The sequence below is a fragment of the Phocoena sinus genome, chromosome 10, assembly GCF_008692025.1.
Source record: "Phocoena sinus isolate mPhoSin1 chromosome 10, mPhoSin1.pri, whole genome shotgun sequence".
Lineage (NCBI taxonomy): Eukaryota > Metazoa > Chordata > Mammalia > Artiodactyla > Phocoenidae > Phocoena > Phocoena sinus.
In genome coordinates, this window is record NC_045772.1 from 38,797,389 (window position 1) to 38,810,477 (window position 13,089).

At 36.1% G+C, this 13,089-nt stretch overlaps 1 protein-coding gene across 1 annotated transcript in view; it reads right to left on the reverse strand.

Moving 5' to 3' along the window:
* OTOGL (otogelin like) overlaps positions 1-13,089 on the reverse strand; it is a 148,148-nt gene that overhangs the window by 13,349 nt on the left and 121,710 nt on the right. Inside the window, 7 exon segments of the mRNA XM_032646052.1 lie at positions 1,963-2,003; positions 2,088-2,192; positions 2,703-2,804; positions 4,351-4,458; positions 5,321-5,425; positions 6,130-6,342; positions 7,755-7,940. Of these exon segments, the coding sequence (XP_032501943.1) occupies positions 1,963-2,003; positions 2,088-2,192; positions 2,703-2,804; positions 4,351-4,458; positions 5,321-5,425; positions 6,130-6,342; positions 7,755-7,940 (860 nt within the window).

A 13,089-nucleotide genomic window follows, 5' to 3' on the forward strand; every position in this document is an offset into this window, starting at 1 on the left:
GAGCAGCTAAGCCCGTGCGCCACAACTACTGAGCCTGTGCTCTAGAGCCCGCGAGCCACAACTGCTGGGGCCCGCGCGCCTGGAACCTGTGCTCCGCAGCGAGAGGCCACCGCAATGAGAAGCCTGCATACTGCGGCGAGGAGTGGCCCCCACTCTCTGCAACTAGAGAGGGCCCACACAGCAATGAAGACCCAATGCAGCCAAAAATAAATAAATAAATAATAAATTTTAAAAATATATATATCATCTTAGACACTGAAACAAATATTTAGCAATTTCAGGAACAATGGATCAGGTCAATACCTTTGTAGAACAAGGAATGTTAAAAATAAATTGCCTTACATGGGCGTTTAGACACAACCCTTGGTCTAATTCCTGAAGATCTCAGTCTATCATTTACTCTCTCTAGACCTCAGTTTTCTTACTTATAAAATGAGCTAAATATATCTACTTTGTAAAGATTCAATGAAATAATATACAAAACTTGTTATGTAAACTGTGAAGAACTTGAGAAAAATACAATATCAGAATTCCACTCTTTTCTGTAGGTTATGTATATAGTGTATACACAAAATAATCCAAGAGAATTTTTATGAAAGTTACTTGTAAAGCTTAAACATTGTATGCAAATCACAGATGGTAACTCATCATTAGAGTAAATGTTAGATTAATGCTTTTTTTTTGCGGTACACGGGCCTCTCACTGTTGTGGCCTCTCCCATTGCGGAGCACAGGCTCCGGACGCGCAGGCACAGCGGCCATGGCTCACTGGCCCAACCGCTCTGCGGCATGTGGGATCCTCCCAGATTGGGGCACAAACCCATGTCCCCTGCATTGACAGGCGGACTCTCAACCACTGCGCCACCAGGGAAGCCCAATGCTTTTTTAAAATACAATTTAATTAATTTATTTGACATACAAAAAGCTGTACATAATTGATGTATACAACTTGACATATTTGGAGATAAGTATACATCATGAAATATCACCGTGCCATAGACCTATCCATTAATTCCAAAAGTTTCCTCCCACTCTCTTATTTATTATTATTATTATATTGTGGTAAGAACACTTAGCAAATTTTGAAGTCTACAATACAGTGCTGTTAACTATAGTCACTATGCTGTACAACAGTTCTCCCAGCACGTATTCATCCCGCATAACTGAAACTTTGCACCCTGCTTTTTAAATGAAACAGTGGTATCCTAAGAAGGGTTCTGTTACTTTAAAAACTGCCTCATTTATTCCCCTGAATATAGCCTTTGCCTGAAAAGTCTGAATGAGTTTCTAATGATACACATTGTTTGAGAAGGAAAAGAAAAAGAAAATCTTTGTGAAAGAAAACATGTCTTCTTTGATAAATAAGGCCAGGAATATATTATCTTTCTCAAGTCTTAGAGGCATACCATGGAGGTAAATATTTAAAGAAAAAAAAAAAAGACTTGTAAAGCACCATAACCTCCATCTAATGGTTAAATAAGTGATACCAGAGTCATAATTATTATTTCTAAAAATTAAATTTTTGGAATTTCTGTAAGGTTTGCATGTTCATACATAACCCCTAACAAGGTACAGACAGTTACATGTTTATACCCCCTCCTCCTCTGAAACAGATGCATTGTTAGTGCACTTTCTTAAAGAATCATTGGAAAACCTTTCATTATTGAGGTAATATATTTTCAATACTGTGCTTATTTTAAGACTAGTGAACTTACGTAGATATAAGACTGGTAGATTCAGTCACCAGTGGAAAAAAAAAAACATATTGATTGTACTTTCCTGTCTCAAGTATAATTTAAAATGTTGACTGCTCCCTAAATATCAGAGAAGATTTAATCTACTTCAGTACAACTTAAAGAGAATAATTCCATTAACTCTGAAAAGAAATCAGAAATGAAAGCAATAAAGGAAGAATAAACTGATTTAAATTATATTAAAATTCAATAAAAATATGTGTTCTTACCACTTCACAAGTTGGCACAACAAGACTTTCACAGCTACATTCTAAAAGGCAAAAACCAATGTATTTATATTGATCGTATATATTAATACATTCTAGTAAAACTTTAAAATATGAAAATTAGTTACCACAGTGCCATGTTGGACAACATTGACCAGATACATTTTCTTTCACAAGTTTCATATCTTGTGCACAGTCGAGTAGTGGCGCAGGACAGAGATTTGGCTCACACACTAAATAGAAAAATAACATGAGTAAAGATTAACTTCACGTAGTTGCTAGTTTTCACTAGCTACCATTTAGTTCACCGCCATTACTGATGTGATACATGGACTTGGATCTCCCCAGAGCTGCCTCTTCCACCACCCAATTGCAGTGTGTTGGTAAGGACCGAACAAATGACTCACAAGCACATACAACAACAGTAGTAGAAGAACTAGGACACACTTATCAGGTTAAGAGCCCTGAGAAATGGCAGGGGGGCAAGAAGAGAAAGGAGGTGAAGAGGGTATGGAATCACGTGTATATCTAGAAAGTCTAGGATGATGAGAAAAGTCATAGCTAATCTATTTTGGGGAGGTAACAATACTGTCCAAGAAGCACTCTTAGATGTATGAAAACATTACATGTATTTAATATGCTAGAACTCAACTAAGGTCTCATATAACAGTACAATTAACATGCACTGGCCTTCTTAAATATTGAACATATCTAGATAATTTAATTAGTTAAAATATACTTACCACAGTAATACTGAGGACAACAGAACTGTGTAGTATTAAGATCCACAGTGAGAAATTCTCCGTCAGTACATAGTGGAATAGGTTCAGTGCAGGATTTGCAAACTAAAGGTGAAACAAAAAGGCAAAGTCACAGCTGAGCTAAAAACAAACTAGTTATCAGTTCAGATTACTGTACACATATAAAATCAAAATCAAAATACATTATGTAAAACAAAATAGGAAGCAAGGAAAATAAGGATTTAATAAACGGATCTCCTTATTTAGTCATAAAAACAATAATACTATCTGAGTGTATTGCTTTATACTTTCCAAAGCACAGTGACACAGAAGAGCCATCTTACCAGAAATATAAGGAGTATATTTTAAAATATTATTTTTAAATTATTAAAATTATTATTATTTATATTAATTATATATTAATATAAATTATATATTAATTATTATTATTTATAATAATAAATTATTTTTTTAAAATTATTTTTAAAATAATATTATTTTTATTTTTAAATATAAGGAGTGTACTCCTGAACAAATTCAGGAGTAATTTGTTCTTACTAGAATCAAAATACCATTGATATACTTATTTTTCTTAATTCACTACTCTGGATCACTCCCATGAATGAACAATGTAGTAGGCACCTGTTCTTCTGAGCTCTTAGCATCCCTCTTCCAACTTTGATAACAACTCTCTTAATGCACTTGAGGAAATGCCTCACCTACGCAGCCTTGGAGTGACTCTTAATAAAGGTGCCTCACTCTTACCAGGCCCATGTGTAGGAAAAACCCACTTTAGACGAATGAGAATGTCTTTCTATAGCATTTGAGTCATAAATAGAGGCACATCGAGACAAGAAACGGATGTTGCTGACTCAATCATTAGTGACTGACACCTAGAGAAGCTGGTTTCCCTTATTCCCAGGGCTTGGCTGAATGCTTCATCTTGATTCTACAAAATCTTGATTCCCCAATTCTCCCAATAATTGGTTGTGCTTAAGCTAGCCAGAATCACTCAGTTGTTGCCACTGCAGTCAAAGAACCTTAAATGATACAAAAAGAAGTGTTTTGATCTACATAGGTTTATCTGAAACCTACATTAATCAACAGCCTTTGATATGATAATTCCTCAGTGAAATGGTAAAGAGACTTCTTTATTTTTCAAAGTCTAGTTCGTCAGAATATTTAGCTCAAATTCAGTCATTTCCCAGACACCTTTCATTTATTTCTACCATTCTCTTTTCAAGATCATCTGCTTACACAGGATATACAGGAGATGAAGTTTTAAAGAGGTGAGCTGCTTAGCAGAGTCGTTTATTTCGTTGGTTATTCAGGAAAGCCAGGGCTAAATTTTTCTCTAAAAAGAACTAGGTGCTAGCCTTATTTTTTTTTTTTTTTGATTATATTACCTTGATCATGTTTTCAATGATATACATAGTCTTTGTCGATAGGGAAAAGTAGTACTAATTGAAATAATTGTCAAGAATCATTTAAAATGCTGTACTTTCTTTTCTGCTATTCTTGTTCAGTTGAATTTTAAGAGTATATCAGCAGAATATTGGTTACCATTGAGTCCCATGAAATTCACATGAAATGAGAGATTTTCCCTAGATCCTCCCTCTTCTTCCAGGAAATGACCTCACAGAATGCTTACCACAGGCAGGAGGAAAGCAGCAAGTCTCTTCCTCTTGAACCTGAAGCATGAACTGGTCTTCTCTGCATTCTGGCACTGCAATTTCGGGGCATTTGAGTGGGTCACATTCTGCAGAAACATTCCAGAGATATTTGGAAATGTGTATAGAGTGAGACAATAAATAAATGAAATAGTGTGGCTCAGTTCTCTTTGAATTTAGTGATAATTAGCTCATTAAAACAATCTTAATCTTAGCGGAAATATATAGGAAATAGCAGGTTATTTATATATAAAATAAATACTTTTACATATAAAATATATGTAAATAGACATTTAAAAAATATATATAACATTCTATTAATCATATATATGATTAATCATCTGTATGTATGTATGTGTGTGTATATATATATACATATATATATATATACACACACATATATGTATATATATATGTGTATATATATACATATATATGTGTGTATATATATATATATATATGCTAAGATTTTATGGCAGGAGATATATATATATATATAGGATATATGCTATATCTATATATGCTATATGCTATATATATATAGGTTATATGCTATATGCTAAGATTTTATGACAGGAGATATATATATATATATATATATATATATATATATATATATATATCTCCTGTCATAAAATCTTAGCAGAAATATATAGGAAATGGCAAATTATTTACATTTAAAATAAACAAATATATACATTCAAAATACATATTTCCACTGAAATTAAGGTTTTTAGAATGAGTTAATTATATATATATAATAAATAGGTTTAAAGTTCATATATATACATATTTATAAAGAAATTGCAGGTTTTTAAAAAGCTACCTTTAGCAAGACAGCTCTGCAAACAATCTTTTATAATAAATTTCCTTGTAGACACAAAAATGAGAATTTAATCCACTACTCTGAACAGTGAACCTCATTCTTACTTTTCCTAATTAATTACTCACCACATTGGTACTGTGGACAGCAAGAAAGAGGGCTATAGCCAACGATCAATTTTTGACTATTTGTACATGTTGGAATGGCAGTTTCACACAAAGTCATGTCACAGCCTGGAAATAAACAGAAGTATTAAAAAATTTGTGAACACAATTAAAATCCTGTGTTTCTAACTCAAAGCAGGGAAATGATTCTCACTATGCATGTTTTTACACTACAATTAAACCATTCAGCTCATAGAATGGTCATATGTGAAAAGGCAGCAGAGTTAAGGTCACCTATTGTTGTCTTTGACCCCTGATTGTCATAAGTCAAAGATTCCCAGATCTTTTATCTTCACGTATTTCTGAATATTATTATTTGATAATAGCCAGAGTTTTGCATGTCTATTTGCAAAATCAACAAAACTATAATGAGGTAAAACTTGCTTTGAGAAAGTGTAGGTGACATTTATGGCAATACTTTCATTGTTACTTTAACCCCATACTTTTTTTTTTTTTTTTTTTTTGCAGTATGGGGGCCTCTCACTGTTGTGGCCTCTCCCGTTGCAGAGCACAGGCTCTGGACGCGCAGGCTCAGCGGCCATGGCTCACGGGCCCAGCTGCTCCGCGGCATGTGGGATCTTCCCGGACCGGGGTACGAACCCGTGTCCCCTGCATCGGCAGGCGGACTCTCAACCACTGTGCCACCAGGAAAGCCCCAAACCCCATACATTTTTTTTAACACCAAGCATCATGCCTGCCCTGCTTTTTCACAAAGAGTATCAACATATTTTGTGGCATTAACAGACTGTTAAGGCTTCAGCCTGCATACATACCGCAAACTTCCTTTGAACAGCAGGTCCACTTATCAATGAAACCCAGGACGACTTCAGCTTCTCGTTCACAAATTGGCGAGGGCTCTTCATCACAATCAGGTTCTATGGGAATAATGCTTCCATTCTCCAAACATTTGTACAGGGCACATTCGTCAATGCCCCCATTCCAAACTTCCCCAGCAGTTCGAGGCTGGTCTTCACTATCAGTGCACGCTTAAAAAGATGGTCAATGTTATATCACTTAGAACCTGGGCACGAAAATAAACCAAGCTGTGATGTTTTGATTTCAGACTGTGACTTGGCCCAGTGACACAGGTAACATGTCACATTATCTACCCTTTCTCAGCTTCTTCTTTTTGTTCATCAGCTACTAGCTTACATTTTTCTTTAATGAAATTTTTATATTCCACAGAAAATATTTTTCCCTTCTACAACTATCTGTAAATTTGCATGTCCTCTTCTATAAATAAGATGATTTGTTAATTTTTTTAATTCATTTTAAGTCTTGTTAATACAATTTATTTAGCTTGAACAAACTTGGTAACATAAATTTTAATTGGTTTTAAAATATCAACTGTTAAAACTGGTATTAGAAAACAAGGTAGTCTCTACCTCACATTAACATGTTTGTCATATCAAAATTCAAAACATTTCAGCTTTAAAATCTAAATGTAGAGAGTAGGCAGTCAAGCAAAATATTATTTAGTGACTCTATTACTTTTATTATGAATGTTTTACATAATGATAAATATGGCCCTCTAGTAGTTCTTTTAAGGAATAATAAAGATAAACGAAGTGACCACCATATTCCCAGCCTCCAGTGAATTTCTCTTACTTTATTTACTACCAAACCAATCTCACAGGTCCCTAAAAACAAATATAACCATGTATATTCTCAAATTCTTCCACAAATACTTTCTTCAGTGGCAAACACAAACTTTTTTCTGAAACAATATATGCATTTCACTTCTACTTGCCTTTCCCTTGAATTACTAGCGTTACTTCTGACCATAACAATGAGCCCTATGATAGATAAAGTACTGCACTGCAGTTTTCTCAGTTGGGCCCTTTTTCATCCACAACCACCACGGAGACAATGTGTCAGGATAAAATGGTTTGAAAATGAAAGTGGAAATACTCAATGTTTTCTCCCAGATAACAACACTTTCTGAAATTTCTTGAGTGTTTATTTTTCTCTAGGCATTGTTACAAAACTCTTTCTATTATTTTATGTATCCCCACACTAACCTTGTGGGATAAGTCCTATTATTTTCCCCATTTTGCAGATGCATAACCTCAGGCTCATAGAGGTAAAGCTGAATCATTAATACGTGAAATAATTGAACTTTCAATTCAGTCCACACACTATTCTCTTCATTCTTAATTTGCCATATTCTTTTCCAGTTATTATAAGCATAAGTAGAGATTAAAACATATCACCACCGAAGTCCCTAATTCTGGTAACTTCAACTGAAATCATATTAAAATCAAATTACCTACTCTCTTCCTTTCCAACACTTAAGGTGACCTTTAATCAGTCTTTCTCAGCACATCTCTCCAAGTTCTAAAAAAGTATTATTTATTTGCTGGGTCCCTAAGATGTCATTTTGTACTTCTCTGCTTACCACATTCTTTCTCTGGAATGCACTGAGTTGACTCTGGCCTGTGAAGAATGGTTCCGTTTTTGCACACACAGTCTTCTCTTAAATCCAGACATGAAGAGTGTCCATAGAACCATCTGTTCAGACATGTTCTTGCTTCACAAGGTCGCACGCAGGGTTGATATTCCTTCCCCTCTGGGCAACTCAAAGCTATAAATAATAGAGGATTTGTGGAATTTGCTAATGATAAAAGTGACCTACTTGAATTCTAGTAAAAGGAAGAAATGTTAGTTTTCTTTCTGAAAATAAATTTTGCACATTTTCAGTCTCCTCAAAGTCCACTTTTCATGTATTACTTAACTATAAATTAGAAACAAAACAATCAATGAATATTTTTGAGCATCTTCCAGGTGTCCAGCTAGTATTATGTTATAGCAGGAAAAATTCATCTGATTTATATCAAATAAATATGACCAAAACGCAGCCCAAATTTGGTTGGCATAAATATAGAGTCGACTATTATGAAGTTACTGCTCTGTGCAGTAGGAGGAGATACAACAGTCCACACAGAATAAGCACAGAAACATGTTTTAAATATGCAACTCAACCAAGTCATAGAAACAAAAAATCCCGCGTATTTAGGCTTAATCCTTCACTGTCAAAAGAAACTACCATTGCTGAGCAGTTTCTAAATTATGTTTCAGAAAATTCTTGTTGATTTTCAGTGATCTTAAAAAGTCATACTGTTAAAAAATGAACATGCAGCTGGTGGAGGTGTAAATTGGTAACATCTCAGCAGAGAACGATTGTAATAGTAAAACTGAAGATGTCATATGTTCCCAGTGAATCAAGTAACCCCACTCTTGAATAGTGAGTACCTCTGGGGGAGTAGAGAGAGGAAAGGGACAAGAGAGGGTACACCATGAGCTGCTTTATTTCTGAAGCGGAGTCATGTAGCTGGTGTCTGTGATATATTATTCTTTATCTGTGCATTTTATTCTTTTGGGGGGGGGATGAAAACCTTTTATTTTGAGCATTTTAGTAACATTCATTTTGAAAACCTTTTACCATTGAATGGCTATAATTAAATTAACAATATTTTCTGTAAAATGTGCCCAAGATTGTTGAAAAGTTTAATAAAAAATTTGTATGAAGTTATAACTTGATGAGAAAGCTTGAGCCCTATGTATAAAAATGGGCAAAGGATAAATATAAAAGAAAAAGGAAATACAAACATGTATCTGGAAAAATATTGAACCTAGATATTAATCAAAGAAAGCCAGAAAGACTGGTTTCTAGGAAGTAGATATTATGTTAGGAAGAAGGAAAAGGGGGAAGAAAAATCTCCAACCTCTCCACATACAACATGTAAGGACAAGCATGGGAAAGAGAGGCAGGTTGAATGAGGACCAGCAAAGTGTGCTGTAGGATATAAGATTAAAATCCCCTTCAAACCTCTGTGATTTCTTAAACATTTCAATCTATTTTGCTAACTAACATTTGTGGACTAGGTTTCCTTTTGGGAGAATTGAGGCCTACTTTAAATCCATTCATTCATTTATTCGAATTGAAATATGGTTGACGTACAATATTACATTAGTTTCAGGTATACTGCATAGTGATTTGACACTTGCATACATTACGAAATAATCACCACAATAAGTCTAGCAACCATCTGTCCACATACAAAGTTATTACAATGTTATTGACCATATTCCTTATGCTGTATATTAAATCGCCTAGGCTTATTTACTTTATAACTGGAGGTTTGTATCTCTTAATCCCTATCACCTATTTCACCCCTCCCCACTGGCAACCACCCATTTGTTCTCTATTATCTAAGAATCTATTTTTGTTTTGTTTTTTGGTTTTGTTTTTTAGATTCCATATTGAGATCATACAGTATTTGTCTTTCTTTGTCTGACATATTTCACTTAGCGTAATTCCTTCTAGAGCCACCCATGTTGTCGCAAATGGCCATATTTCATTTTTTATGGCTGTGTAGTATTTCACTGTGTATATACCACATCTTCTTTATCCATTCATCTATAGATGGGCACTTAGGTTGTTTCCATTTCATGGCTATTGTAAATAATGCTGCAATGAACATAGGGGTGCATATTTCTTTTTGAGTTAGTATTTCTGTTTACTTCAGGTAAATACTCAAAAGTGAAATTTCTGGACCATATGCTATTTCTAGTTTTTTGAGGAAACTCCATACTATTTTCAATAGTGGCTGTACCAGTTTACAAACCCACAAACAGTGCAGGAGGGTTGCCTTTTCTCCACACCCTCACCAACACTTGTTATTTTTGTCTTTTTGATGACAGCCTTTCTGACAGGTGTGAGGTGGTATGTCATTGTGGTTTTGATTTATATTCCTCTGATGGTTAGTGATATTGAGCACCTTTTCATGTGTCTGTTGGTCACCTGTATGCCTTCTTTGGAAAAAATGTCTATTTAGATATGCTACACGTTTTTTAATTGGGTTGTTTGTTTTTTAATGTTGAATTATATGAGTATTTTGGATATTTTGGTTATTAACCCCTTAGCAGACATATATTTTGCAAACATCTTCTCCCATTCACTAAGATGCATTTCCATTTTGTTGATAGTTTCCTTTGCTGTGCAAAAGCTTTTTAGTTTCATTTAGTCCCATTGTTTATTTTTGTTTTTATTTCCCTTGCCTGAGGAGACATATTCAAAAAAATATTGCTAAGACTGATGATGTCAAAAAAGCATACTGCCTATATTTTTGTCTAATTTTATGGTTTCACAGCCTACATTTAAGTCTTTAGTTGTTTTGAGTTTATTTTTGTATATGGTTTGAGAAAGTAGTCCAGTTTGATTCTTTTGCATGCTGCTGTCCAGTTTCACCAACACCATTTATTGAAGAGGCTTTCTTTCCCCAAATACATCTTGCTTCCTGTCATAGGTTAATTGACCATGTAAGTGTGGTTTTATTTCTGGGCTCTTTATTCTGTTCTGTTGATCTATGTGTCTGTTTTTGTGCCAGTAGCATACTATTCTGATTACTATAGCTTGTAGTATAGTTTGAAATCAGGGAAGGTGATATGTCCAGCTTTTTCTTTCTCAAGATTACTTTGGCTATTTGAGGTCTTTTGTGTTTCCATACAATTTTAGAATTATTTGTTCTAGTCCTGTAAAAAATTTCTTAGGTACTTTGATAGGGTTAGCATTGAATCTCTAGATTTTGGGTAAATGATAATTTTAACAATATTAATTCTTCCAATCCATGAGCATAGCATGTTTCCATTTGTTTTTGTCATCTTCAATTTCTCTTATCAATGTCTTATAGTTTTCCAAGTACAAGTCTTTTACTTCTTTGGTTAGATTTATTCCTAGGTATTTTGTTATTTTTGATACAGCTGTAAGTGGGATTGTTTTCTTAATTTCTCTTTCTAGTAGTTTGTTATTAGTGTACAGAAACACAACAGATTTATGTATATTAATTTTGTACCCTGCAACTTTACTGAATTCATTTATTAGTTCTAATAGATTTTGGTGGTGTCTTTAGGATCTCTATGTATAGTATTATGTCATCTGTTCCTTTCCAATTTGGACACCTTTATCTCTTTTTCTTGTCTGACTGCTGTGCCTAGGACTTCTGATACTATGCTGAATAAAAGTGGTGAGAGTGGGTGTCCTTGTTTTTTTCCTGATCTTAGAGGAAATCCTTTAGCTTTTCACTACTGAGTATGATGTTGGCTGTAGTTTTCTTATATGTGGTCTTTATTATATTGAGGTATGCTCCCTCTGTACCCACTTTATTGAGAGATTTTTATCATAAGTGGATGCTGAATTTTGTCAGAAACTGTTTTTGCACCTATTGAGATGATTTATATTCTTCAATTTGGTAATGTGGTTTATCACACTGACTGACTGGCAGATACTGAACCATCATTGGCATCCCTGGGATAAATCGCACTTCATCATGACATATGATCCTTTTAATGTGTTGCTGAATTCAGTTTACTAATGTTTTGTTGAGGACTTTTGTTATCTATGTTCCTCAGTGGTACTGGCCTGTAATTTTCTTTTCTTTGGTGTCTTGCTCTGGTTTTTGTTATGAGGGCACACTCCTCTCTAGTCACCAGAGCTGCATGCTCTAGGAGTGCCCCCTATGTAGGCTGTGTGCACGCTTCTGTTGTGGCAGTGCCAACTAATGTGGGTGCGCTGGTAGGCAGGGCTGGCCCCTGGCCTGGTTGGCTGCAATGCCGCAGTGACTAGGGGCCCCTGGAGGGTGGAGCAGGCTTTCTGCATGGCTGTCTGCACAGCCTGGAGGGCTTGCAGCTGGTGCTGACCCACTGGAGGGCAGAGAATCCCTTGGAACTAATAGGCTAGTGGGAGGATCCCAAAACAGTCTTTTGCCAGCGCCAGTGTTATTGCAATAGAATAAGCTCCCAAAAATGGATGCCTCCAGCATCTCCATCCCCAGGGCGAGTCTCAGTTGCCTCCTGCCTCTCCAGTGGGCTCTCCAAGATCAGCAAGTGGTTCTGACCCAGTGACCTTTCAAACTACTTCCTCTGCCCTGGGACTTGGAGCATGGGAGAATTTGTGCACGCCCTTTAAGAGCAGAGTCTGTTTCCTATAGCCCTCCAGTTCTCCCAAACATAAGCCCTACTGGTTTTCAAAGCCAGAAGTTCTGAGGACTCATCTTCCTGGTGCAGGACTTTTAGGCTGGGGAGGACAATGTGGGGCTTGGACCCCTCACTTCTTAGGAAGGACTTCTACAATTGTGATATACCTCCTGTTTATAGGTCACTGACCAAAGGGTGTGGGTCCTGACTATACCGCATCTCTGCCCTTCCTACCCATCTTGGTGTTGTTCCTTCTTTATGACTTTTGCTGTGGAATATCTTTTCTGCTAGTGTTCAGGTCATTCTCATAGATGGTTTCCCTGTAAGTAACTGTAATTTTGGTACGTCTGTTGGAGGAGGTGAGTTCAAGGTCTTCCTACTCCACGACCCCCACCCTTGCTTTAAATTTAGACCAGGATAAAAACAGAAGCTGCTTAAGTGGGAGACCTAACTATAGGTTACACTTACATTCGTTTTATTCTTACAAAATTATTTTGTGGACTTCCCTGGTGGCGCAGTGGTTAAGAATCCGCCTGCCAATGCAGGGGACACAGGTTCAATCCCTGGTCCGGGAAGATCCCACATGCCGTGGAGCAACTAAGCCCGTGTGCCACAACTACTGAGCCTGTGCTCTAGAGCCCACGAGCCACACAACTACTGAAGCCCACATGCCTAGAACCCATGCTCCGCAACAAGAGAAGCCACTGCAATGAGAAGCCCACGCACCGCCACGAAGAGTAGCCCCCGCTCGCCGCAAC